Source organism: Mustela putorius, unplaced genomic scaffold, assembly GCF_011764305.1.
Source record: "Mustela putorius furo isolate JIRA1106 unplaced genomic scaffold, ASM1176430v1.1 tig00003909_pilon_pilon_pilon, whole genome shotgun sequence".
NCBI lineage: Eukaryota > Metazoa > Chordata > Mammalia > Carnivora > Mustelidae > Mustela > Mustela putorius.
Genome location: NW_025422057.1, coordinates 31,277,031 through 31,302,552, shown reverse-complemented (window position 1 = coordinate 31,302,552; position 25,522 = coordinate 31,277,031). Strand labels below are relative to the sequence as shown.

Here is a 25,522-nt window from a genome sequence, read left to right as displayed (position 1 = left end):
AGCCGCCCTGCCGTCGGGTAACCAATCCCCTTTGTCCTATAGCGTGCACGCTCCTGGCTGTGCTCGGCTTGCCTACCTAGATGGCAGACTAGCCCACCGATGCCACCGATGGTGGTGGTAACCTGGCACCCACTCTCAGAGCCTGCCATGGCGGCTTTCTTAAGCACCAGTGCACACAGATTCCTTTCTGTTTGGACCTCTAGGAATTGAGACTCATGGTCTTCTGGACGGAAGGGGTTTATGTGATCTTCCCAATGAAAGCTGACGTGGCTGAGTCCCTGTGGCCAGACAGAGCTTAGTATTTGCCAGCCCACTCGGGGCCACCCAGACCCTCTGTCCCAATCTCTTCTGACCTACCCAGAATCTGACTCGAAGGCACGCGTGGTCTGGCTATGGAACTCTCCCCCGGTTAACTCTCCCCATCTCCTCCTGATTCCGTCTTTCATCTGCTGTCCCAACAGCAGCTCACTCCCAGGCCAGACAGTCAAAGAATAACCAGAGCGGGTTTTCTGCCCTTGTGAGGATATGCCAGGGACAAAGACCTCAGTGAAGGCTCAGATTTATCAACCTGGAAGCCCACCCTGCTATTGCTCTAAAAATGAGGACGATCCACTAACAGCCAAAACCCTTCCATCTGGCTCCTTATAAATCTACATCTCTTCCTGGCTCCCCCATTGCTATTCTTTAGCCAAATGAGTCCCTATGTCCATTTCCAGGACACTGTGCCATTAATTCTCTATACTTTCATCTTTTCAGGTCACCCATGGGAGATTGCAAATTGGTGACCAATCCTGAATGAACGGACTTTTCTCCTTGTGCCACCTGCCCACTGCCTCTTGTGGAAAGGTCCAAGCTGCCTTGTCACGTATGAGTTTATGCACTATGCATCTACCAGAAAGGGTACACAGTTATTGTAGAAAAATTAGAAAATATAGCTAAACAAGGAAAAAAGAATTAAAAAATTCTTAAGAGAGAGAGAAAGTATGCAGGGTACAGGAGAAAGGTACAGAGGGAGAGGGAGAATCCTTGAGCAGACTCCACGCTGAGGGCAGAGCCTGACGTAGGGCTGGATCTCATGCCCCCGAGATCATGACATGAACCAAAGTGAAGAATCAGATGCCTAACCGACTTAGCCACCCAGGAGCCCCCAGAATAAACTAAAACAAAAAACAACAAACAAAACAACAACAAAATCTCTGTCATTCTGAAATAACCACTATATGTTATTTATTTATATTCATGATTCTACTTGATATTTGTACTGTAGATCACAGAATGGTTTCTTCCAGTGGAATCCAACCTGTACATGTTTTAAGTAGTTTTGTTTTGAGTAATTCTGGTCAGGATATTCACTTGGCCACACTCCCCACCACTCCTTCATTTATTATCCAATCCCCTCGTCCTCACGTATGCCTTATTTCTGAGGGCACCTGAGTTTGCAAAGCCTCAAAATATACATATAACAGTATTTTTATTAAAATGGAAGTCAACCTCATGTTGTCTTTTGTAACACCTTTTTGTGTAATGACATACAGGAACCCCTTTCTGTATCAATAAGCAGGCACCTCCAACTTTATTTTTAGTGGCTGGATAGTTTTCCCCTGGAAAGTTGTATCCCAGTTTTTTCAGCGAACCCCTACTGTTGAACATGTAAACTGTTTTCCATTTTTCCTGCTCCAGTGAATACCCCCACAGCTAGAACTTTGCACGCTTCCTTAATTGGTTCCTTAGGATACATTCCAAGAAGCAGAATTGCCGGGTTGAAGGGCAGTCTCGGTCTTAAAAGCTTTTAACACGTGCTGCCAAATGGAGTGCTCGGAGTTTTACAACGACACCGACCCTTGTGAGCTTCCTGTGTCCGCTGTCGGGATGGGCCCTTCCGCGTGTTAATGGCATCCCATGGAACAGCCCATCACCCTCTCCCAAGGCCTTCTAAAGTCAACTTACCCAATAAGGGGGCTTTTCTCCAGTAACCATCCCGGACCTCCACATAGTCATACCAGCACAGGCGGCTTTTAAACAAATCCATGGATGTGAAGTTCAGGACAATCTGTAAAGAGTGACCGTAAAGTGAGTTTTGGCAGCAGAGCCCGAGGACTCTTGAAGACCCATCTCGCATGCCCGTGTTCTCACATTACCTCTTAGCATACAGAGCTCTCAGACCACAGTGGGAGCGTCCTCGCAAAGACACGCTCACAGGAAACCTCGTGACATGAAATAATAAACCTTGAGCAGGATGGGGAGTAAACAGAGGAGATGAGTCCCCTGGTTCTGTCCTGGAGCTTTTGAAGTCACTCGGTGGTTTATAGGAAACAGAATACATTAAAACGACGGGCTGGGACGCACTGAGACTGGGGATTTAGAAGGAGGTAGGGGTCAGTGAAGTTCAGAGATACAGAAAGATCTTATAACATCATCCATCATTCCAAAGGCCTGGGGTTAGCCTGGGTGCATCTGAGCAACCACCGTGATCACTGTTCCCCCTCGGCCATGACCTCACTCTTCTGGGATGGGGTGTAGCCGAAAGCTTTCCTAGAGTCAGTCTGTGTGTTCGTTCATTCCTGCATTCGTTCCTTCTTTCGTTCATCACACCATTGTTAGCTGACCACCTACTGTGTGCCCGTCTGTGTTGGCCAACTGACATCGAAAGATCAGCAAGAGAGGGCTCTTGCTTTTAGGGAGTTCAGAGAACACAGAGGGTTCAGGCCAGTTAGACAGAACACTCTGGAATAAATGTGGAAAAGAGAGGGACGCACAGGAAGGGAATCCTGCAGCTCCAGGGAGGGAGAACTAGAGGCTGCCAGGATACATCTCAGAAGAGGTGGCATTTAACCTAAGGGGAATAGGGACCCAGTGGGCAGAGACACAGAGCAGGAGCGCATTTTGGCGAGAGGGACTGACATGAGCTCAGGCAAGGAGAGTGTAGGTCATGCTGGGTGGTTCTGGAATGGGGAGTGAAGGCTGGGGAGCTTGGAGGTTCAGATGGACTAAAAAGGAAGGTTTCAGTTCTTCTGGACATGCTGAGGCCATTCCATGGATGTCCTTGTCCACAAAGAGTGGAGGCAGGTGGGTGGCCCTGTGGACTTGGCACACAGGTACTCTTCCCATATACCTGCTACCCTTCCAGCTTGGGGCATCCCTGGCAGATGGCCCAAAGCAGAGTTCAGGCATCCCTCCTTCCTCATTCCATCCAGCCCCACCATGTAGGGTACCCATGCCATGTCTGCCAGGCTCGGCCTGTCTCTCTGCTCCATCATTTCTCTGCTCTCTTCACTCACCAGGGACCCCATAAAGGCAGCCCTGCCCCACTATTGCAACCAGGTCCCTCGGGTCTCTAAGCAAAGCCCCAGGCTGGAAGGCTGCAGGTCAAAGTTCCAGGGCCTTCCCAGCCAGACTGAAAGGGCTGTTATTCGTTTGTCCCATTCTCCATGCCTCCCCTGCTTTGAACACCTCTCTGGGCTTCAACACACCTGTCCTCTCTCCGCTGCCCTCTGGCCTCTGCTGGCTCCCGCCCTCCCTGCTCCCCGGTGACTGTGATGGTCCCTTAGTGCAGCAGCATTTCCCTTCCAGCTCCCCTGTGCGCAGGTGACACCAGTCACGGGGGTGCAGCCCTATGCTGTCATGTCTGCTTCACCCCTATTGTTTATCCCCGAAGCTGACAGACCTCTTTCCCTTAAGATGCCTGTGTCCCTGTTGCAGGCCAGTCTGGTGTCCCTTCAGCAGCGCTGTCTGCATCACTCCTGCCACGTCCTGGCTCCTTCTGAGCACTTGGGCTTCTAGATCTATCTTGCTCTGACATCTTATGTTCATCAAACTCCTCCTATGCTCAGAGAACTTCCATGGCTCCCCCTGCCCCATCTCATAAATTAAACTCTCTACTTACCTCCCAGAGCCTCCAGCATCCGTCCTATGTGAACTTATTTCCTTGTGTGCCCTGAGGGATCCCGCTAATGGACGCTTCCCCAGGTCTAGCTCCAGCATCCCCTGCCTCTGCCCTGAGACCCTTTCTGACTGCCCAAATAGACGCGGCCTTTCCCTCCTTGGGACCCTCTCCTTGGCCCCTTATGGTGACTGCAGAGCAGGCGTCTTTAAGAGTCAGGCAGATCTGGATTTCTGAGCTCTACCACTTACTAGCTCTGAGATCCTACTATCACTTACTAGATCAACCACTTACTAGCTCTACCACTTACTAGCTCTACCTCTCACTTGCCCACTTGGGTGAGTGATATTTAGTTTCCTTATCTGCGAAACAACACGCACACCACTGGGTTATTGATGGGCGGCCGGAGAAACTGTATATTGAGCGTATTGTGCTCTGACACACGATAGGCACTCGATAAATGCGGTCTTAAAAATCAAGCCACACTGAGTGCTCCACAAACCTACACACTAAGCACTTTTCACAAGCTGCCTGTCCTAATTAGCGTTAAGCGTGTCCACCCCTCCTTTGGGCCAATCCCACCCGGTGTTCAGGTCTCAGGACAATTAATACCTTCTTCCACAAAGCCTTCTGATCATCTATGAAATGAAGAGGGAAAATATAATAGGCCAGCTCCCCTCCTGTGCTCCTGTGTTGTACAGTGTGTGTGTGTGTGTGTGTGAGAGAGAGAGAGAGAGAGAGAGGTCAAAATTCTTTCAAACTAGACAAGTGTTTCTCAACCCTGCTTGCTGATTAGTAAAAATGTAAAAACTAATACTGGGCCAAGCAAATACTCTTCCTTCAATGAAATCAGATTCCCTAAAGGTAAGGGGGAACCCTACCTAAACTCTAAGTCTCTTGAAGACAGGGATAATAAATTATCTTTCATTTGTAGCTCCCACAGTGTTCACGTTTGGGCAGAAGAGCTCAGTCATACTGACTAGCTGGTTGCAATATAATTCTTTGGCTTTTCAAATTTTCAGAAAGGAAATATTATTACAACTTCCTTAGTAACACATTCATGATCGAAATGAATGGGATAATCATTCAGACTGATTATTTTAAATACGTTAGGGAACCATAAAGACCATAGGAAAAGAGGTGACAAGCAAGAAGTGACACTTGAATCGATCAAGTTTGCTAATTACTAGCAGCTCAGGGAAGGCTGGTGAAGCCAAAATGGAAATCATTGGTACAGGAATCTCAATGATGTATATTCTCCCTGCCCCCCCCCCCCAGTTAGCAATAATAATTAAGGCTGGAGGGATTTTCTGCATATCCCATAGCTTCTGCTAGGTAGGACAATTCAACGATTTGGGGGCTGGATCACTTCCTCTTCCTCCTCCTTCTTCCTGCCTTCCTCTCATTACTGCCTCCAGCAGGCACAGAGACAGCGCACGAATGCAAAGGGGACAAGCCTGGAGTCTCTCAGGCTCTGGATGACAACCACAGTGTCATAAATACTTAGAGCCAGAATAAGAGTCGCGCATGGGCGTTGTGTGTGAGCACACGTTACGTGAGCACGTGCACGTGAATGCATGTTCAGATGCCTTTTCACCTGACCCTTTTGTGAAATAATACAGGATGATGGGTAAGCATCCAGGTTCTCACCTGCACTCAGATCCCAACTTCGCAACAAACTGAGTAGCCTCAGGCAAATCCATTTTTTAATCAGAAAAATTAATGTGCTAATAGCTCCTATCACATGAAGTTCTGAGGATTAAAAGAGATAAACTGCATAATATGCTGAGAATAGCACCGAGGCCAGAGAAAACATTTAAGTGGACATTATTAACAATTATGAATTAGGACTACTCGAAGGTTGGCTTCAGGCCTCCGGAAATCCATCACCCCATGGCACCCCCAGCTGCAGGTTTGTCACTTGGCCTCTCATCCATTCACATGCCCATTCAAAAAAGACTTTTTTTTTTTAAGATTTAATTTATATATTTATTTGACAGAGAGAGAGAGATCACAAGCAGGCATAGAGGCAGGCAGAGAGAGAGAGGAGGAAGCAGGCTCCCTGCTGAGCAGAAAGCCCGATGTGGGACTTGATCCCAGGACCCTGAGATCATGACCTGAGCCAAAGGCAGCGGCTTAACCCACTGAGCCACCCAGGTGCCCTCAACAAAGACTTTTTGTGTGACTTTGTGCCATGGGCTCTGTTGGGTGCTGGAGACCTCCAGCTGAATAGTCTCTGTCCTCAATGAGGTTAGGGTCTAGAAGGTAGACAACCAGATAAACCAGCAATCATGTTATTGTGAGGCAAGCTACGGCAGGTATGACTGTAGGAAGCCTGACCCAAGGGGCAGAGAGGGCATCTCAAAGATGGCAGTGTCTAGTCTGAAGAACTCTTGGATTTGAAGGGAGGTGTGAAAACTCACACACACACACACACACACACGTTTTAGGAGTGAAGAAGCCCCAAGTTCCAGTTCTATATTTTATTGTGAATTTGGGCAATTTTTTAAGTGTCTGGGCCTCAAATTCCTTATCCATATGATGGATGTGAAGAGATGCCAGAGGATTGAGAACTTAACACCCTTGGACCACGACAAAAGACGCTGCTGCCCTGGCTCAACTCTAGAGGGAATCTGGAGGGAATCGCAGAACCTTCAGACCCAAAGGATCGTGCTCACCCAGAGCTTGCATAGCTCCTAGACCTCACTGCAAGTGCCCAGGACCCTGGAGTTCCTGTCCAAATGGTCCTGAGCCTACTTCTAGATCATGCAGAGATCTCGGTCCTGGAACCCACCCTCCCAAAGGTAGACAGCATATCTAACCAATCTGCTCCTACTGGAGGAATAACTGTTTGCAAGGAGGGAGTGCAGAGTGTTTGGGAGAGTAGGCTGGGGTGTCACCATGGGTGCTCCTGAGATGAAATGGGGGTGCTGAGAAGAGAAGGAAGAGCCAGCTGTGGGTTGGGGGCCAGCTCTCCCTACATTGCTACCTCCCAGAGCAACACTCTGACATGTCAAGGAATTCTCAATTGGATCCTCACCTTCCAAGGCATTCTGATGGTGTCCTTATTAAGGAGAAAGGCTAGAGTCTACTTTGTTTTCCAAACTGTGAGCTTGATTTATAATTCACATGGACATTTTGCTTCTAGCCTCTATTTGTATGACACCAGTCAGAAGTCCAGAAATAAGCAAGCTGGCACACATTGGTGCTCATAGCATCGCAGCTGTTTTCACTACTGTCAATAATAGTACAACCCCCACACCTCAAAGAAAGCTATGTCACTTCCTGAGGTGGTTTCACACGTACCTTTTCCCCTGGCGTGACCGATATCCTCCAGACACAGTGGGAGTAAGAAGGGTAGCCATTTGGGAAACCAGGTGCAGAAAAGTTTCCTGTTGTGTCCTGCAGGGTCTCCCCACATGCTGCACAAGTAAAACAACAACTGTGATTCAGGCAGACACGCTCCCTATCCCAGAAGCTCCCTGTGCCAGGCCCCGTCAACACCCTGTGACCAGCCAAAGCCCCCGGGATGCCTCTGTGAGAAGCGTGTCAGTCAGACTGATGATTTTCTTCTGGCTGATAGAAGTGAAAATAGGGTCTGGGCACCAAAGAGCAATACCTAGGGGTTGCTGAGGTTCCTGAGGCTCTCACGATTGAGCATGGACTCAAGTGGGGTGCAAGTTTCCCAGACTTGCTGGGCCTTAGTTTTCTTGTCTGTAAAATGGGCCGGAGCTTCCTGAAGGGTTAATGACATGGATCCACTCAGTGCTTGGCACACAGTGAGCGTGCCACACACAGCGGCCGTTGTCATTATGACTAACATCTGAGGCAGTGAGCACAGAAAAGTACAAGTAGGTGAAGCAACAAGACAAAGAAAACACTCGGAAACCCATTTCATGAGAAACTCATTGGGTTGAATCTTGCCTCTTCTTTTTCTGCTGCCTATCTCTGAATGAGCTACCAAATAAACACTCAAGAAAACTCCAAGATGACCAGAGGTATGGGAAGCTATTCTGCCCTTGAATATTGGAGGGTTGCCTGGTTGCAAGTCTAGAAACTAGTCCTTACATATGTGAAAAATATTTCCCATGAGTCACCCCCAGAGTGTGGGAAACAAGCATCCTTACCCGTATCTGCCTACATGCAATTCAACCTCCACTGGGCAACAACCCTGCTCTTAGCTACTAATTGAAATTACTGGAAGCTGCAGTTTTAAAGCTGCAGGAAGGAATAGCTGGAGAGCGGCCCGTCATCAGCCTCAGGAAATCCTGGATGTTGGGGCTTCGATATCATGTTACTGAACAACTGCCAGGCATCACGAGGATTATGCCCAGCAGTCAACACCCCCAAGGGTTCCATGGAAATTATTTTCGAATAATCATCAACATTCTGCAAGAACAGATACATTACTCTATGGCTCCATGGTATTTACCAGCTGCCTCCAATCCTTTGGGGATGTAAGAGGCATATACATTATAACTAAATAAATACTATGGCATTTCCCAGAGAATGCTATAATGTTTCTCTTTCAATTCAGCTAGGTTATATGATATGTGCGTCCTGCACTGCAGCCCGAACACGCCCCCACATGACTAATAGCTGGATGGACATGTTTCCTAGAGTTTTGTGATGGACCAAACCCCACAGAGTCCTTTGCATGCTCTGTGATCCCACTTAGTAGGGTGATGTGATAGCCTACATTTTCTAGGATGGCCCCTTTTTCAAATATGCTGTCCCATGATCCAGCTGTGTGTCTGGTCTAGGGTCTAAAAAATGTTACTGGACCTGTGGGTCATGAATTTCCTTCTTCCTCCCCAAACTACTTAATTGTGTTCTCTTCCATCAGTGGTAAACCCGGGCTGCTGTAACAGATGTTTTGCACTGAAGTTCAACAGCTTAAAGGGGTCAAAGTGAGCTCACTCCCAGGACAGCAGGTTGGGGAGGTGGGGGGTGGGGGGGTGTGTGATGCTAAAGCCAAGGGGATGGAAGGCAAAGAGGGCACTTTCAAGGGGAGGGGCTTGTGGCTGGGCACGGAAGCAGACTCCTCAGACCCCAGGGTACTGTCCAGGCTCCGATGGCCGATTTCTAGCCAATGACCAGCACGTCGCATGGCTAGGGAAGCCCCAAGGCCATAGAAACAACCTCATTTACAGCTCTGAGGATGTGGGAGGTTGACCCCCCCTCCCTAAGAACTCCTTCATTCAAGATCTTTCTGCAAAACCCTTGGTTTTTATTCCAACAAACCCACATCTCTCACTCCCATAGGAAGTGAGGGGCATTCAGAGTTACGCACTGCGCCAGGCCCATGGTCACTGCTGCTATTCCTCTAGGCCTTCTTCCTCTTCGGGCTATCAGGGCTGGGCCAGAGAATTCCAAAGGTTCCCACAGACAAAGCTGTGAGCTCCCAGACCTATTCTTTGTGTCACTCCTGGCAATCACCTCCCCAGTTTGGGCCTCCTATGCTGTCTGGAACCTTCCTGAGAGCAGCACGCCAGAAATTACAGCAGCCTCGTCAGGTCCCCCGAGCTGCTTTCCCAGCAAAGAGGCGAGCTTGCAAAGCGTGGTCAAGTCACACTCCGAGGGTGCCCGCATGGCCCCGGGACTCCCGAGGACTCAGTTACCTGGGCATTTGTACAGCTTCCTGGCTTGAGCGATGTCTCCCTGACTGAGCCGCACGCGCTGGCCAATGGTTGGCCTGATGCCATTGTCGTCTCGGCGGGGGAGGATGGTGTCTAAGAAAACTCCTCTGTGGGAAGAAAAGAGAGAGAGAAAGGAGAAAGACAGGTCAAGGCTGGCTGGCTGGCCGCGCTGGGATGTACAGTCTTTATTTCCCTGCCCACAGCTGCCTCGACGTCCCTGGCCCCTGGGCTGCCTCTCCACAGACCCGTATGACTGAAAAGATTTGCTTTACTCATCCTGGCATGTGGGCTTTCTATTTCATGCGCTGCCTACTCACTTCCGATGGGAGAATGACTCTGCCACGTTTGCTGATCTACCCTAGTCCACTGGCCTGGGGGCTTCCTTATGGATGGGCACTGAGTATTGCCACGAAGCCCCTGATGGGTCCAGGCCCCCGGGCCGCCACATCGTACAACTTCGGGGAGTACCATTCGGAAAGACCTTGGTGTGCGTGGAGCCCCCTGGAGTTGTGCAGCGGGAACCACTGAGCATGGATAAATCTTGGAGAGGCTCCACAGAGAGCCTGGGAACCAGCACAGTGCGAGGCTCTCAGGGGCTCAAAAGTTAGTGCTGGTTGACGAGTTTGTGAATCATGGGAATCAGGGTTTGGGGGCCTTTTTAGCAATGGGGATGATTGCAGAGAGCAAAGGGTAGCTGTGAGGGCCCTGGTCTAAATATTTCCATGTACGGCCTGGCTCTGCCACCTGGGTGAACTTGGACAAGCCCCATCCCTTCCTTGAGCCTCAGTTTACTTCTCTGACAGTAAGAGACTGGCCCCGACAGTCCTGGCAGTCCCTTCCAGTTCTAACATCTTATTCTATTCCCACATGAAGGAAATGGAAATTGACCATAAGAGAGGAGCAGACGGCAGGCTGCCGGGCTGAGCACAGTCTTGGACCTCCATGACATGGGCCTGGTAGACCCCTGTCCGAGCCTCCTTTTCTGCCTCCAGACCCCTGACGCAGGGCCTCTCTAGAAGGGAGGGCCTTCTTCCGAACCAGCTCCTTCTCCAGTTACCTGTGTCTTCCCTCCCTTGTTAACCAGGTTTCCAGAAAGAACTATCTCCATTCTGTCTGACTGCCCACCTCCCATTCACTCCTCAATGCAACTGCAACCAGACTGTCCTACAAAGGTCCACAGCCACCAACTGACTGATGACCCCGATGGACACCTGTCACCCCTCACACACCCTCCCTGACAGCACTGACATCAGCTGCTCCTTCCTTCCTCAGACTCTCTTCCCCTGGCTCCCAGGGCACCGACATCTCTGAGCAGCAAGGGGACATCCATCTACTTCCCGTTTCCCTCTCTGGGCTCTCCCTGGAGGTTCTGCCTTCTTCTTCTTCTCCTGCTCCACTGGCTTCTCTGGGTTTTCCCCTGCCATGGAAAGGTATACAGAAAACTCTCTGATTCTGAGCCCCAGAATCACCTGCTAAGCTCCAGATGCCCAGTTACCCTTCCCAGTGACCACACTATCCTCTGGGTCTGACATCCACACTCAACCCATGAACCCTGTCTCCCAAGACTCAATCCAAAGGTGCCATGGCACCTTCCATCATGCCTCGATCCATGCCCTCCCCCTCATTCCAGACCACTGCCTCAGCTCAGACAGCATCCCCTTCCTGACTTCTTCCCAGCAGCTTCTCAACTGGCCTCCCTCCCGTAGACTCAGCCACCTCTGTGGGGCCCCTTTAACACGACAATGGGATTGTCCAGAAATTTGAGAGCAGGCTTGCATCCTCTCTGCTCAGAAGCCTCCACTGATCTCCAGTTACCACCTGGATCCCCAGGCTCTTGGCCCACTGGCCTCTGCCTTCCTCTCTAGCCACTTCTGACCCCTCTACCCCACTTGGTGTCTGAAGCAACACCAAACTGCTGCTAGCCCCAAATGTGCCCTTACTCATGCTGCCCATCTTCTTGTCCACCAGCAAACTCCTGTTCATTCGCCAAAACCCCAGTAGATGGCTTTCCCTCTTAAAAGTCTTCTTGAACCTTTTTTATCCAAACCATCTCGAGTTACTAGTTCCTTTCTCTGGGCTACGTCTGGGCCTTATTTGTCTCGTCTCTTTGTCTCATACTCTATTATCTTTTTTGAAGGATGAAGGTATTTGTCTTCTCTGCTCAATAGTAAGTTCCTCAAGCAGAGACACCAAGACCTTCATCTCTATGTTATCAGGGACTGGAGCATAACAGGTCAAGAAATGCTTTTTGAATTAAATTATGTAACCAAGGTAAGGCAGTGTCTTCAGAAAATCTTGCAAAGCAATGTACCCCCAAAGGAAATGTGAAAATCCACATTACCTATGTATTAGCTGAAATTCTGTACTACCTTGAAAGTTGCCCCAACTTTGCCAAGTTTTAAACCTCAAGTAATGACTCCCCATAAAATTCTAAATTCAATCACCTACTAAATCTAAAAAGAGGCACTTCTGCCCTAACATAAAATATGCCCATTTGTAATTATTTTCTTGATTCCCCTGAGGGAAGAAATTTCGCTGCACAAAATGTAAAGCTCCTCACAATCTCTCAGCAACCCAGGCCAGCCAACCCCGCTAAAGCCCCCACACACAGGTGACTCTGCCAGGAACGTGATGTGTGGGTGCCATTCTTATTAGAGTTTCCTCCCCACAGGTGAGAAAAAGCCTGCAGAGCTTAAGCATCTCTTCCAGAGTCCAGAGCTAGTAATGGCCAGCCAGCCCTGGGACGCAGGCAGGCCTGGAGCCCATCTCCCACATCCCCCTCCTTCCAGCCAGTGTTTCCCATGAGGGCGACTTCAGACACCAAAACAGCAGGAAAAACATCAGCTCACGCTCGGACAGCACTAGGGGGCTGGGACTCCCTCCCCAACTTTCCCCTGAGCTGCCAGCAAGGCAGTGGGCTCTGGAAGATAATTACCGCAAGAGGCGTCCCTTGCATGAACCACTGCAGTGACATCCCTCTTAGGTAGGACAACTCTTAGCATTGACATTCTGCTAAACTAAGAAAAGGTTGGGCAGATGCTTTAGGGAACAAAGCTGTTGGCTCTGAGCTCTCCAAACAAAGAGGTCCCTGGACCACAGAAGTGCATCCTCAGCTCCTGGACACCTGTCCAATGAAACCTGTAGAGATATCACTCCCCAGAGCCCGGGTCCAACCACGGGGGAGGAGAGAAGGCCGGCAAGAAACTAGAAACTGGGGGCGCCTGGGTGGCTCAGTGGGTTAAAGCCTCTGCCTTTGGCTTGGGTCGTGATCCCGGGGTCCTGGGATGGAGCCCCACATCGGGCTCTCTGCTCAGCGGGGAATCTACTTCCCCCTGTCTCTCTGCCAGCCTCTCTGCCTACTTGTGATCTCTGTCAGAAAATAAATAAAATCTTTAAAAAAAAAAAGAAAGAAACTAGAAACTGAAGCTGGAAGGAGACAGATCAATCATAAAGACACACAAAGATGGGTTTTCCTACCAGTAAATGCTTGATGGGCCATTCTCTACTCTTTAACAAACTCAGACGATGTGCAGGCTGGCTCCAGGGAGTAACGACATGGAATTAGGGAGTTAGGGACTGTGAAACTTGACAAAAAGTGGGCCAGGAAAGACCATCAGTAAGGAGGCTATTGATCCATGTCCCACTGAACAAATGAGTTTCCTGAAAATCCATGCAGAAAACTGGCAGAAAGGACAGTGAAGGGATCCACTTGCCACAAAATAGATTTGCCAAAAATCATTCCAAACTCTGAGGCAGGGGTAAGCATGTAGCTGTCAAAATAATGAATGGCGCCTCCTATTGTCCATATTCTGGGCCTTGCACCTTGCTTGGCCAATGGAAATGATGTCCTGCAGGTTCCAGAGCCTGGGTCTTAAGAGTCCTGCAGCCTCCCAGCTTGTCCTACAGGAGCTATGAGTCCCAATGCAGTGAGGAGTCCAGTCTAGCCTGTTGAGAATGAGAGGCCCCAGGGAGGAGAACTGAGGGGCCCCCCCGCCGGATAGGCAGCACAACAACCACACATGGGACCAGCCATCCTGGACTTCCCAGCCCAGTGGCACGGCCACACGACTATTGCCATGGAAATGATCCCAGGCAAAACCAGAGAATGAGCCAGAATGACCCACAATGTCACAAAAATAAGTGGTTGCTGTGACCCATTGGTTTGAGGATAGACTGTTCCGTGACACTGATGACATCATGGTGGCAGAAGGAGATGGCCACTTCCCTTCAAGGACTTCAGGGGAGCTGCTGGACTCCTATGTGGCGGCCCATCATGCCCATGGGCTGCTCCCTCGCCCATGTCTCCCTCTGAGGGATTCTGGGTACGCTTGGTGGTGAGCTATTATTTCAGGGGTTCGGTCTATGGGCTTCCACTGGTCTGTGCCGATAAGCGGCACCATGTTGACAACAGTGTTAATGAGGGTTATCTCCTTGAGGGGCAAAAGGGATGGCGTTACGAACTACAGATCACAGGAAAAAAACTAAAGATTTTTTTTTTTCTTAAAAGAAAAACAAGAAAAGGGGATGCCTGGCTGGTTCAGTCGGTGGAGCACGCAACTCTTGATCTCAGGGTTGTGAGTTTGAGCCCCACGCTGGATGGAGAAATAAAACCATGGGGCACCTGGGTGGCTCAGTCAGTTATGTGTCTGACTCCCGATCTCAGCTCAGGTCTTGATCCTGGGGTTGTGAGTTCAAGCCCCATGCTGGGCTCCATACTGGGCGTGGAGCCTACAACAAAACCAAACAAACCAAAAAGACAAAACAAAACAAAACAAAAAAACAAACAAAAAAAAGAAAGAAAGAAAGAAAGAATGCTGATGCCAGAAGCCACTAGCGGCATTCTGGCCCTGGCCTCTGGTTTCAGAGCTTCTCCTAGTAAATGGCACACGGTAGGTGCCAAGGAGGCAGTGCAGTTTCTGGAGCCCATTGGAAGTAATTTATCCCCAACCCCCCAACACAGGAGATGCTATGTAGATTCTCCTTATGACGTGACCACCATGTCTCTGGTATGTGGACAGAAATGCCTGAAGATAATGGAAGTTTCTTCCTTCACCTAGTCCCCAGCATTTTGGATCTCCCAGGCTCCTTTGATTGATTCATTCATTTATTTAAGAAATATTTATTGAGGGACACCTGGGTGGCTCAATCAGTTAAACGGCTGCCTTCAGCTCAGGACATGATCCCAGCGTCCTGAGATCGAGTCCCATGTCAGGCTTCTTGCTCAGCGGGGAGCCTGCTTCTCAACTCTGTTGCTGCCTGCCTCTCTGCCTGCTTGTGCTCTTTCTCTCTCAAATAAGTAAGTAAGTAAGTAAGTAAGTAAATAAATAAATCTTTTAAAAAAAGAAGTATTTATTGAACATCTATCGTGTTCTAGGCTTCATATGGTGCTGGGAATTAAAAGAGGATCCCCTCAAAGATCTTAGTCTAGGGAGAGAGAGGAGTTTAGATGAATGCACAAGAATTATTAACAGACAAATGATAAAGCAATATGGAGAGTTAGGACAGCTATGGAGACAAGATCCAAGGTATAACCTGCTCATTTGGACCAACTTGACAGTGGTTCTCTACAGAATCAACACTTTGTCTCTATTTAGCAGCCTGCAACCCCAGGGCTGATGTGGTGTGACCCCATATTTCCTACACCATTTCCCAAACCCGAGAGTCAGCCCAGCCTCCACACTCAAGCATCCTGCTCTGACCCCTGCAGGGTGGGCTAACATCCTGCCTATCCCCTTGTTTCCTGAGACACCCCCCCCCAAAGGTCCCCAGGAAGGTCCTTCAAAGTCTCTGCTTCCCAACATGCAAGAGGAAGCCTCGAACGTCCACATGGCAATGAAGGCAACCCAATCTGTCGGTGCCTCACCTGTCTGCACCAGATTCAGAAAGCACAATAGGAAATGTCTGAGCTGGGAGGGGCTCAGAGAACATCTAGTCCCACCCTCTCACGAGGAAACTGATGTCCAGGGAGGTGGCGATATGATCCAGCACAAAGCTATCCCCAGTTACTGTCTACATATCCCTCAATAGCACCGTGTGTGAGAGCACTAGGATTGGAACCCAGTCTTTGATTCTCATTTCAGGGGTCTCTTCATTACATGGTGCCCCCTGTGTCCTCTGATAAAGAGCCAGGAGAAGAGTAATAAGAACAGGGTCAGTCAGTCGCATGCCAGGTGTTCAAAGATGCTGACTTGGACACAACTCCACCCACCAGAGCTCCAGAGAGATCCCGCCTGGCTGCACGCAGATGACAGCTAAATCAGCTGTGTGCTCAGAGGGACGGCACCAAGCTCCCCCTGCAATGGAGAGCTTGGGGTGGGGAGGTTTGGAGGATCTCTCCCCCAGTCCTGTGACCTCATCAACAGCAGACTTCCAGCAGCCCTACCCAAGAGCCAACAAGCCCTGGGTGCCCAGTTCCCTGTTCACTCCCAAGAGCGCTATGTCACCCGAAAGAATGGCTTCCATTGATCTTTATGGACACAGGGACTCGTGAAATTATTTCCGTCTTTGCTATAACTGCTAAGAAGTGCACGGCGAGATTTGCTGCCGATCCCACCAAAGTGTACATGACTTCATGGCATGTATTCCCAATAGCCAGCTGATTCCAAGCTTCAGCGTAGCTCTCTACCCTTACTCTCCCCTCCCCCACCCTCAAGTTCCCTCATTTATTTGTTTCTTGTCCTATGTATATACTTGAACCCATTTCAAATCTTTTTTTCCCCCTCCGTGATCAAATAGATAAATAAAAAGCAAACAAGCTAGTTTTAAGAGGTAACTGACCAAAAAAAAAAAAAAAAAAAAAAAAAGTGCCGAGAGAAAATATTTACCCTGTGTCTCCTCTAACTCGAAGGTTTCAGAAAGACCCACAACACTGGGACCAGAGAGAGAAAACTTCTCTATACAAAACACTCATATGGTCTAGAAGCAAGGGCAGTACTGGCAATACTTAACATCCAGTCCAGCACAGCAATAACTCATTAGAACAGATCCCACTGATGCCAGCCATAAATCACCAGTCTGGCCATCCTTGGGTACACGGGCTACCATCGAGCGTGACCAGCAGGCAGGAAACCTGGATCTTTGTTCTCACTCTGACCCCAGCTACCTGTGTGCCCTCAAGCCGGCTGGAGTCTCATTTTCTTCCTCTCAAAAATGAATCCATGATTTACGACACTCCCAGCCCTCCTCTGGTCTAGCTTCCAATAAAGCACACCTCTTGGAGAGAAGCGGTAAGCGTCACCAGGCTTACACCAAGGACATGCTTTGGAAGACTCCCCCGCCCCCTGGATATTTTACCCAGAGCCCCTAAGTTATTATCCTGGCCAACCTCTCGATAATTTCCCCTTTCCAGTTTGCTGCTTGTGCCATTAGGGCGTGATGGAACGCCAGCTTCGCGACAGGATTCAATCTTATTAGCGGGAACCTGATTAGATTGTATTTCATGGCAGCCCGGAGGCCACTGTATTTCAAGGACAGACAGGCCAACTGTGCAAAGAGCATGCAGAGACCCACTCTCAGCACACCTCCAAGCATCCGACCCAAGCCCGCGGCAGGCACAGTAAAACACAGATGAGGCAGAAGCACAGATTCCGACCTTGAGAAGGTGTTCCGGGCGTAGTGCATGATGCTGTCAAAGTCGTAGGTTTCTCCCAGAGAGCTCACTTCCCCAGCTTCCATTTTTAAGAAATTATACTCCTGACCTGTGACACAACACTCTGTTAAGGCCTTTGAAAACAAGGCAAGTCCCTGAAAGGAGGCAGAGGGGGAGGAGGAGGCCCCATAGCCACTTCTGAGAGCTTCAGTTGGCCCAATCAAACAGCAAGGCTGCGGTTGTCCCCCTTGTCTTTAACAGACTGGAAATTTGAAACTTCCAACAGCCCTGTGTTCTCCCAACCCCACTCCCCAACAGCCCCTCCCCAGGTGCCACTGGAAACCCTTACTCTACGTTTGTAGACAGGTTCATTATTGATCTGATTGCTCAAAAACTTAAAAAACAGATCTCTGATCTTGCTACGGAAAGAAAAGAAGAAAAATCAGAGAGCTAAATTCGATCCCCAAGAATTCACTATTCGGATTCTCAAAAGCATTTAAGGCAACCAGATGACTCAGTGCTACTTTCAAGTTCATTATGAACTTCTATATAAAATTATTTCATATGAGAATTTCTGGGTTTTGTTTTCTGGTTTTTAAGGGTTTTGTTTTGTTTTGTTTTGTTTTAAATCTAGATACCCTATCTGCCTTGGGGCAGGCAGAAATTCTGCAGGCAGAAATACTGCATTTACATGTACTCATGTCCTAATTGTATTTGTTTCAAAAAGATGGGCTGCTGAAGTCAGCAAAAGGGGCTCTTAGAAAAGCTACCAGGAGAACTCCTCTTTTGGCTTCTCGGCTTTGATGCTACCAATAGTGTTCTGGTCCACTCTGTTCCTGTTGGGAAATGGAGCTGGATTTCATGGTCCTTTACAACGTAAAAAGTCATTTTGTTTCTGCTGTAACCTACAAGCTGGGGCTTCCTCCCAAGAAGGACCACAGAGGACACTGGCAATGCTGGTGACAAACGCCTGCACAATAGGGTTGCTGCCTCCTTACAGAACAAATGAGCATTGGTCGGCTCCCGGAAACCCCTCCCCTTCACAGCTGCCTGCCCTGGTGGATGCCAGCTTCCTGGTCAGTGGCTTCCGGACTCCATACTGGCTCCTTACCTGGTTGGATGTTCTCTCTGATGATGGTGACATGCTGGTCTCTATCTGGCCGGGTGTGTTCATGCCAGAACCCAACCACATGGCCCAACTCGTGCGCCACAATGCCAAACTTGTCACAGTTTTTCCCAATGGATATGGCCTGTGGGCCTCCTCCTCGGCGCCCAACATAGGAACAACAGCTGGACAGTTGCAGAAATACCCAGGTTAGCAGGTCAGAGAATAGGAAGAGTCTAATACCCTCCCCAATGTGTGTGTGTGTGTGTGTGTGTGTTTGTGCGCGTGTGTGTGTGTATACGTGTACACACATATGTATCTATGTGTGCTGAAAGCACTCTCATTGTCTGAGTTCCCTCCCAATACAGAAATACCCTCCAAAAATGGTTCACCTTTTTGGTGGTCATGGATCTACTTGAGAACCCAAGGAAAGATAAGGCCTAGATTCCCAAAATAAAGACCACACCCTTTCCAACCCCTGCACCCCCAAGTCTCTGCTGGATCATCTCTGATGACAAGGAAAAGAGATAATGAATGGAGTAAGCTGAGTTTCTGTGAAGGATGAGTCTTGATATCCTTATCAGAGGAGCCTTAGAAATGATGATTCCTCTTCTGGGCACAATTATTTTTTTCAAATAACATTTATTCCTAATATATTATTATATATTATTCCTAATATAGAAAGATATAAGAAATTAAAATGGCCCACAGTCCTACTGCCTTTACCACCCAGAAAACCTCTATCAAACATTAAAAAAAAAATACACAGTTGGGGCAATTGGGTGGTTCAGCTGGTTAAGTAAAGTGACTCTTGGTTTCAGCTCAGGTTGTGATCTCAGCATCGTAAGATCACGTCAGGTAAGTTCACGTCAGGTAAGTTCATGTCAGGTCCCACACTCATCAGGGAGTCTGCTTGAGATTCTCTCTTTCCCTCTGCCCTTACCCCTCCCCCACTCTCTCTCTTTCTCTCAAATAAATAAATTAATCTTTTAAAAATATATATGTTCAGGGGCGCCTGGGTGGCTCAGTGGGTTAAAGCCTCTGCCTTCGGCTCAGGTCATGATCCTGGGGTCCTGGGATCAAGCCCCACATCGGGCTTTCTGCTCAGCGGGGAGCCTGCTTACTCCTCTCTCTGTCTGCCTCTCTGCCTCCTTGTGATTTGTCTGTGAAATAAATAAATAAATCCTTTAAAAAAATAAATAAAAAATAAAAAATATATATGTTCAGAAGATTGAAGTATTGTCTCTCATCCCCTCTAATCTCTTCATCCAAAGATAACCATTGTTAACAGTGTCTCAGACATCCTTCATAAAAATTAGTATACATTTTTTAAAATTACAAAATGCATTATGTACATTGTCCTTCATTTTTTATATTTTTTCCTCCTTAATTTAGAGATCTTTTTATAATAGTGCATAAAGACCTCCTTCATTCTTTTTAAAGTACAATTAACTTTTATTTAATCAGGCTCCTAATAGGTATACATTTAGGCTGATTCCAATTTTTGCTATTTAAACAAAGCCTCATGGGAGAGGAAGAGAAAACAAACAAACAAATAATAATAAGGAAACCAAGAAATGGTTGGACTCTTGTTCATGTCAGGGTAAAGTCTTAGCATTGGGACTGATAGATAAAAGGGTATATGCATTTGAGATTCCGATAGATATTATCAAATCGCAATCCCCAAATGTGTCTACTTACATGCCCACTAATAATATATTAAAAAGCCCTATTTCCCCACAACCTGGACAACACTGGTTTTATCAAATTTTTTTTGGTCAGCTGGATAGGTGAAACATGGCATTTCACCATATCGAGATTGGATAGCTTTCCATGTTTTATAAGACATTTGTATTTCTCTTTCTTGTGAACTTTGTGATCACATCTTTTCCCTATATTCTTTTGGGTTGTCCATCTTTTTATTATTGATTTGTAAGAACCCTTTATGAATTAAGGAAATGAGTCTTTTTTTTTAAAACTTTTTATTTTTGATAAACATATATTTTTATCCCCAGTGGTACAGGTCTGTGAATCGCCAGGTTTACACACTTCACAGCACTCACCAAAGCACTTACCCTCCCCAATGTCCATAACCCCACACCCCTTCTCTCAACCCCCCTGAAATGAGTCTTTTGATTGCCAAATATATTGACAATTTTTTTTTTCACTTTATTTCTTATTTGGCTTTTTGTTTGTTTGTTTATGTGTTGTTTTGGTTTTGTTTTCACCATAGACAATTTTAAAATTTCAGTGTATGTAATGACTTCATTTTTTTTTTGCCCTGCTTAGAAAGGCCATCTCTAGGCCAAGATTATAAGTAAACTTCACTCTTGTTTCTCTCTAATACTTTTTAAATTTCTTTTTTTTCTTTTCTTTATCCTTTTAAAAATGTTTACATCTTTGATCCAGCTAGAATCATTTTGATGTAAGAAGTGAGGTAGGAATCCAGATTTTCTATTTTTTTTTTTAAGTTTTATTTATGTATTTGACAGAGATCACAAGTAGGCAGAGAGGGAGGCAGAGAGAGAGAAAGAGTGGGGAAAGCAGACTCCCCACTGAGGAGAGAGCCTGATGAGATTCGGGGCTCAATCCCAGGACCCTGAGACCAGGACCTGAGCCGAAGGCCGAGGCCCAACCCACTGAGCCACCCAGGTGCCCCCTCCAGCTTTGTTTTTTTCACAATGAGCTCTCTACCCCACTGTTAAAATATCCAAATGACTAATATAGCTCATTTAAGTAATACTCATTTAAAATGCTACCTAAATCTGTGTATAGGCATATTCACTTTAAACTCTTTTGTTATGTTCTAAGTGATCTTAATTATTATCATCTTCACTTGCATTTTAAACCCTAGATGTTTGACTAGACCATCAGACCTCTTCCCATAATCCCACACTACTTCTGTAACTGTTGTTACTGTTTCTCTCTCTGTGCCTCTTTCCACCTCCTCTCTCTCCCTCTCTCTCCCTCTGCCTCTGTCTCTGTCTCTCTCCTCTGTTGGCTATTTCTACATGGTCATTCCTCCAGATAAACTTTAGTATCATTTGTTAAATTTCTAAAACATAAATACACATATACCTACATATGTATAAATGTAGATATTTGCATCACAATGGCATGCATTTATAGGTTATTTCAAGGAGTTGTGACATCTTTACTATGTTAAGTATCCCTATACAGGGAGTGGTATGCATTTCCATTTTTACTTTTTTTTTAAGTTTCCTTAGAGTTTTAGCATTTTCTTCCTATAGGTCTGGCATATTTTTGCATTTTCGTTAAGTTTATTCTTAGATGTATTATTTATTATGTTTCTATTAAAGTGATACTTTTCTCATTACAAAAGTGTATCAAATTATTTCATTATAAGGAAAAGTAATTAATTTTCTTGTTACATTTGTAATCAGTCACCTCATCAGGGTCTCCTTTTGTTTCTAAGTTTCTCAATTGTTTTTCTGGGTTTTGGGGTACATGTTGCACTAACTTCAAACCATGCAAACACTGCCTTACTCCTGCCAATACTTACTGTGTGTATTTCCTTCTCTTATCTAATTATATTAGCTAGCATTTTCCAAAACGTGTAAAATAATTGTGGTGATCATGAATATCTTTGACTTGTTCCTGAGTCTAGAAATGCTTCTAGAATTATCATTGTTAAATCTGATGTGGGCTATTGGGACACACACACACACATACAGCTTTAGCCATATCTCTCTAACTTAGAATTGTAGGGCTTTTATTGCCTGGATAAGTTATAATATTCATCCTGATTCCTTTGTGACCTAAGAGTTGTACAAACAAAAAATGGAGCTTTTAACTTACTAGGTAATGCACGGGTATTTACTCTACTCTTTGTCATGATGTCCAGTCTCATTGCTTTGCAATCAGAGAACATGTTAATGCTCTTTCTGCCTTTGAGAATCCATCGAGGTGCGTTTCATGCTTAACAGATGGACAATGTCTATAAATGTTCAACACACGCATAAGAAGAAAAGATCTGTTATCAGATTGCAGAATCTGATAGATCCATAGGACCAACTCTATTCTATTTCTCCAGTCCGCTACAAATCTCTACTCATTTTTTGGTCACCTCAACATTGATCTTCTTGGGTGGACAGAAATGAAATAAGGTCGCCTGCTGCTGGTGTTTCTGTCAATTTCCCCTTGAATTCCCTGGGGCTGGTTTTATGACTCTTAATGCTGCACTGTTTGGTGCATAAAGATTTATGACGGTTATATTCTCACTGTAGCTTGGACTCCTTCTCAATATAAAGTGTCTCACCTTTTTTTTTTTTTTTTTTTAAAACACTCCCCTACTTTAAAAATGAAACAAAACAAGAATGAAACAAAAAAGGCCTTCTCTGTAACTAAAATTACGATCCTAACATTCTTTTTTTTTTTTTTTTTTTTTAAGGATCAATTTCTTTCTTTCTTTTTTTTTAAAGATTTTATTTTATTTATTTGTCATAGAGAGAGAAGCAAGAGCAAGCACAGGCAGACAGAATGGCAGGCAGAGGCAGAGGGAGAAGCAGGCTCCCTGCCAAGCAGGGAGCCCGATATGGGACTCGATCCCAGGACGCTGGGATCATGACCTGAGCCGAAGGCAGCGGCTTAACCAACTGAGCCACCCAGGCGTCCCCGATCCTAACATTCTTTTTGTTAGCATTTGCCTGTGTGCCTTCTTTCCTTTTGCCTGTAACCTTTCTGGGTCATTCTCTTCAGTAGTCATTTCATGCATATCCCATGTAGTTGGGTTGAAGTATATGAACCAGTAGGGGAAACTTTTTCTTTCAGTAGGAGAGGACATCACACTTATATTTCCTGGCATAACGGCTAAATTTGGTCATAATCCAGGCACCTTATTATTTGTTATGTTTTCTGGAGGAAGTCTCTTAGCCCAGGGAGCCCATAAAATTACATGCAGAATTTTGCATAAACGTATATCCATCATGAGGAAGCCATAGCTTTGTCAGACTCTCAGTACGATCCCGGGCCTCCAACTGGTTTGGAATCTCACTTCTCCATATGAAACACCCCAATTCCTTCAACTGCTCCCATGACAGGAGATCCAGACCCCTTGTCTTTCTAGAATCTTCTTCTTGACCGGCCTACTTTGTCCTGGGATTATGAGTTCATTGGGGGCAAGGGGAGTTTCTGACAAACCCTATGTTGCTATTGATCACAGCTCCTTGGAAATATTTGGTTTTACAGAGAAAATTCAATTCTCAGGAGCCATCAGATTTGTCTGGCTCAGGTTCCACTGAAGTGGCCTTGCAGGTGCCTACTTACCCACAGGTTCTGTAACTGAATACAATGAAGCTCTCCTCATCAGTCCTTTCTACGAAGGTCACACAGGTGTGCTTCTCCCAGTGTCTCATGGCCTGCTTGAAAATGGCCCTCTGGCTTCCTGAAACGACAGGGCAGGTCTCATCACTGTCCTGATGGGTCTTTGCCTCCCTCAGAGGCCATACGCAATGCTGACTCACAATGACGCTTTTTCCAATGAGAATTGGTCCCCCAGACTAGAAATGCACTAGGAATAAGGATTTCCCTTGCGAAGAATATAAATTTCCTGAATTGCCCAAACTCAGGGAGGAAGAGTTCGTGAAGGGAAAAGAGGATAAAAGTAGATTTTCAGAATATCCCAGACTCTCCGGCTTTTCCTTTGAATGGAGAGTACTTTCATCTAAACTTAAAACAAAAAAAGCTTACCCAGATTATTCAACTGGAAAATTTAAGGCTTTTGAAGTAGCTCACCAGCATTGCATTCTGAGGCTTCATTTTATTTTCTATCTACAGGAGTATGGGTCCATATGCTCTCAAAAGTTTGTTTTCAGGTACGGTCATGCTACTTTTGCCTGGGGCCACAGTGTTTTCTGGTGGCTCCTTGAGCGTCCTTTTCTACAAGCCCTTTGAAAACAGGTGAATTTCATGCTTTCTCTGAGCACATCTTCATATTTCCTTGAGTGGAAATGTGTTGAGAAATAGAACAGTAAGTAAACTGTCTGGGAGAAGAACAGAGTAGTAAACTGGCTGATAGTTACTTACAGTCAATATATGTTCTCTAAAAGAACACATCAATCTGTTCTTTATCAATCTGAGATAAAGAACACTATTTTGATTTTCCTAGAAACAATGAGAAGGATCTAGAAAAATAGTGTTTGGGGACTACAAAAAACAATCGGGGATGGTGTCTGAGTTCTAGAATGACCTTGTTGCCAAAAACAAGCAGAGCACTGGGGAGGCTTCCATCATAGTCTGGAAGACCTGGGTGTGATGTCATATTGTCCCAAAAACAAACAGACAGAATAAAGAATAACCTAGCCTAGCTGTCCACTTTTTTTTTTTTACATCTTGATATTTTTAGTTCAAATCATTTATAGCTCAATCACTCACCAAAATAGCAATCCCACTAATTAGAGAACAAGAAAAACCACCACGTTAAGAGAATTCTCTATATAAAATTAGCTAACTTTGATGAAGGTTGTGTAAATCTTTGGTCAGAAAAGCACACCGCATCTCAAAGAGCACGGTTAAGCACCAGGGAACAAAAGTCAACGCATTTCAGATAATGGGAAGTACTGTACAGACTAGAAAGTGGGGTGCTGAGAACAAGTAGCCAGTGGGATATTGGGGGTATCAGGGAGGCAAAGAGGCCTTTCTGGGGATGTGTCATCTGATCTGAGATGCAGTGATAAGAAGAAATCACGAGAAGGTCTGGGGAAAGAGTGTTCTAGGCGGATGGAGGGCAGGTGCAGGTGTGTTAAAGCAGGAATGAGCTGGGCATGTTCCAGAAGGGACATGTACCTGTAATGTCAACACGCAGGAACTGGGGAGAAGAGAGCAGGAGCAGGGCAGGAGACTGGGTGGAACAGGGCGCAAGGGCTGACCTTGGAGGCCATGGTCAGCAGTTTCAGTTTCACTAGTAGTGATGGGAAGCCACTGGCTGACCTACGTATTTTAAAGATAATAATACCAATAGCAAATGATTACTAATTACTATGTGCCAGGTACTAGTCAAGTGCTTCATCTAAATTAACTCGTTTAGTTCTCAAAACAACCCTATGAGCTAAAAAATATTATCATCCCCACTTACAGAAGAGGGACTTAACCTGGCAAGGTTAAGTACCTTCCCATAGGGTGTACTGCCGGCAAGCAGTACTAGCCGGGACTAGCCACATCTAAGGGCCCACTCTGCTTACCTTGCATATTGCTGCGGGGATGCGACCGGTGTGGGTGCCCACCCAGGCAGAAGACAGGTCAGCCACCCTGTGTGGCTTTGGCCTGGAGGGCTTTGCTTACCTACCCATTGT

General features: G+C 46.5%; 1 protein-coding gene across 1 annotated transcript in view; it reads right to left on the bottom strand.

Annotated features, from left to right (window-relative positions):
* The window catches only part of TLL2 (tolloid like 2), a 121,442-nt gene that overhangs the window by 32,077 nt on the left and 63,843 nt on the right, over positions 1-25,522 (bottom strand). The window contains exons 5-10 of the mRNA XM_045068820.1: positions 23,499-23,616; positions 18,219-18,397; positions 17,111-17,216; positions 9,502-9,626; positions 7,187-7,302; positions 1,948-2,050 (exon numbers count right to left, since the gene is read on the bottom strand). Coding sequence (XP_044924755.1) covers positions 1,948-2,050; positions 7,187-7,302; positions 9,502-9,626; positions 17,111-17,216; positions 18,219-18,397; positions 23,499-23,616 — 747 coding nt within the window. The remainder of the gene's footprint in view (positions 1-1,947; positions 2,051-7,186; positions 7,303-9,501; positions 9,627-17,110; positions 17,217-18,218; positions 18,398-23,498; positions 23,617-25,522) is intronic.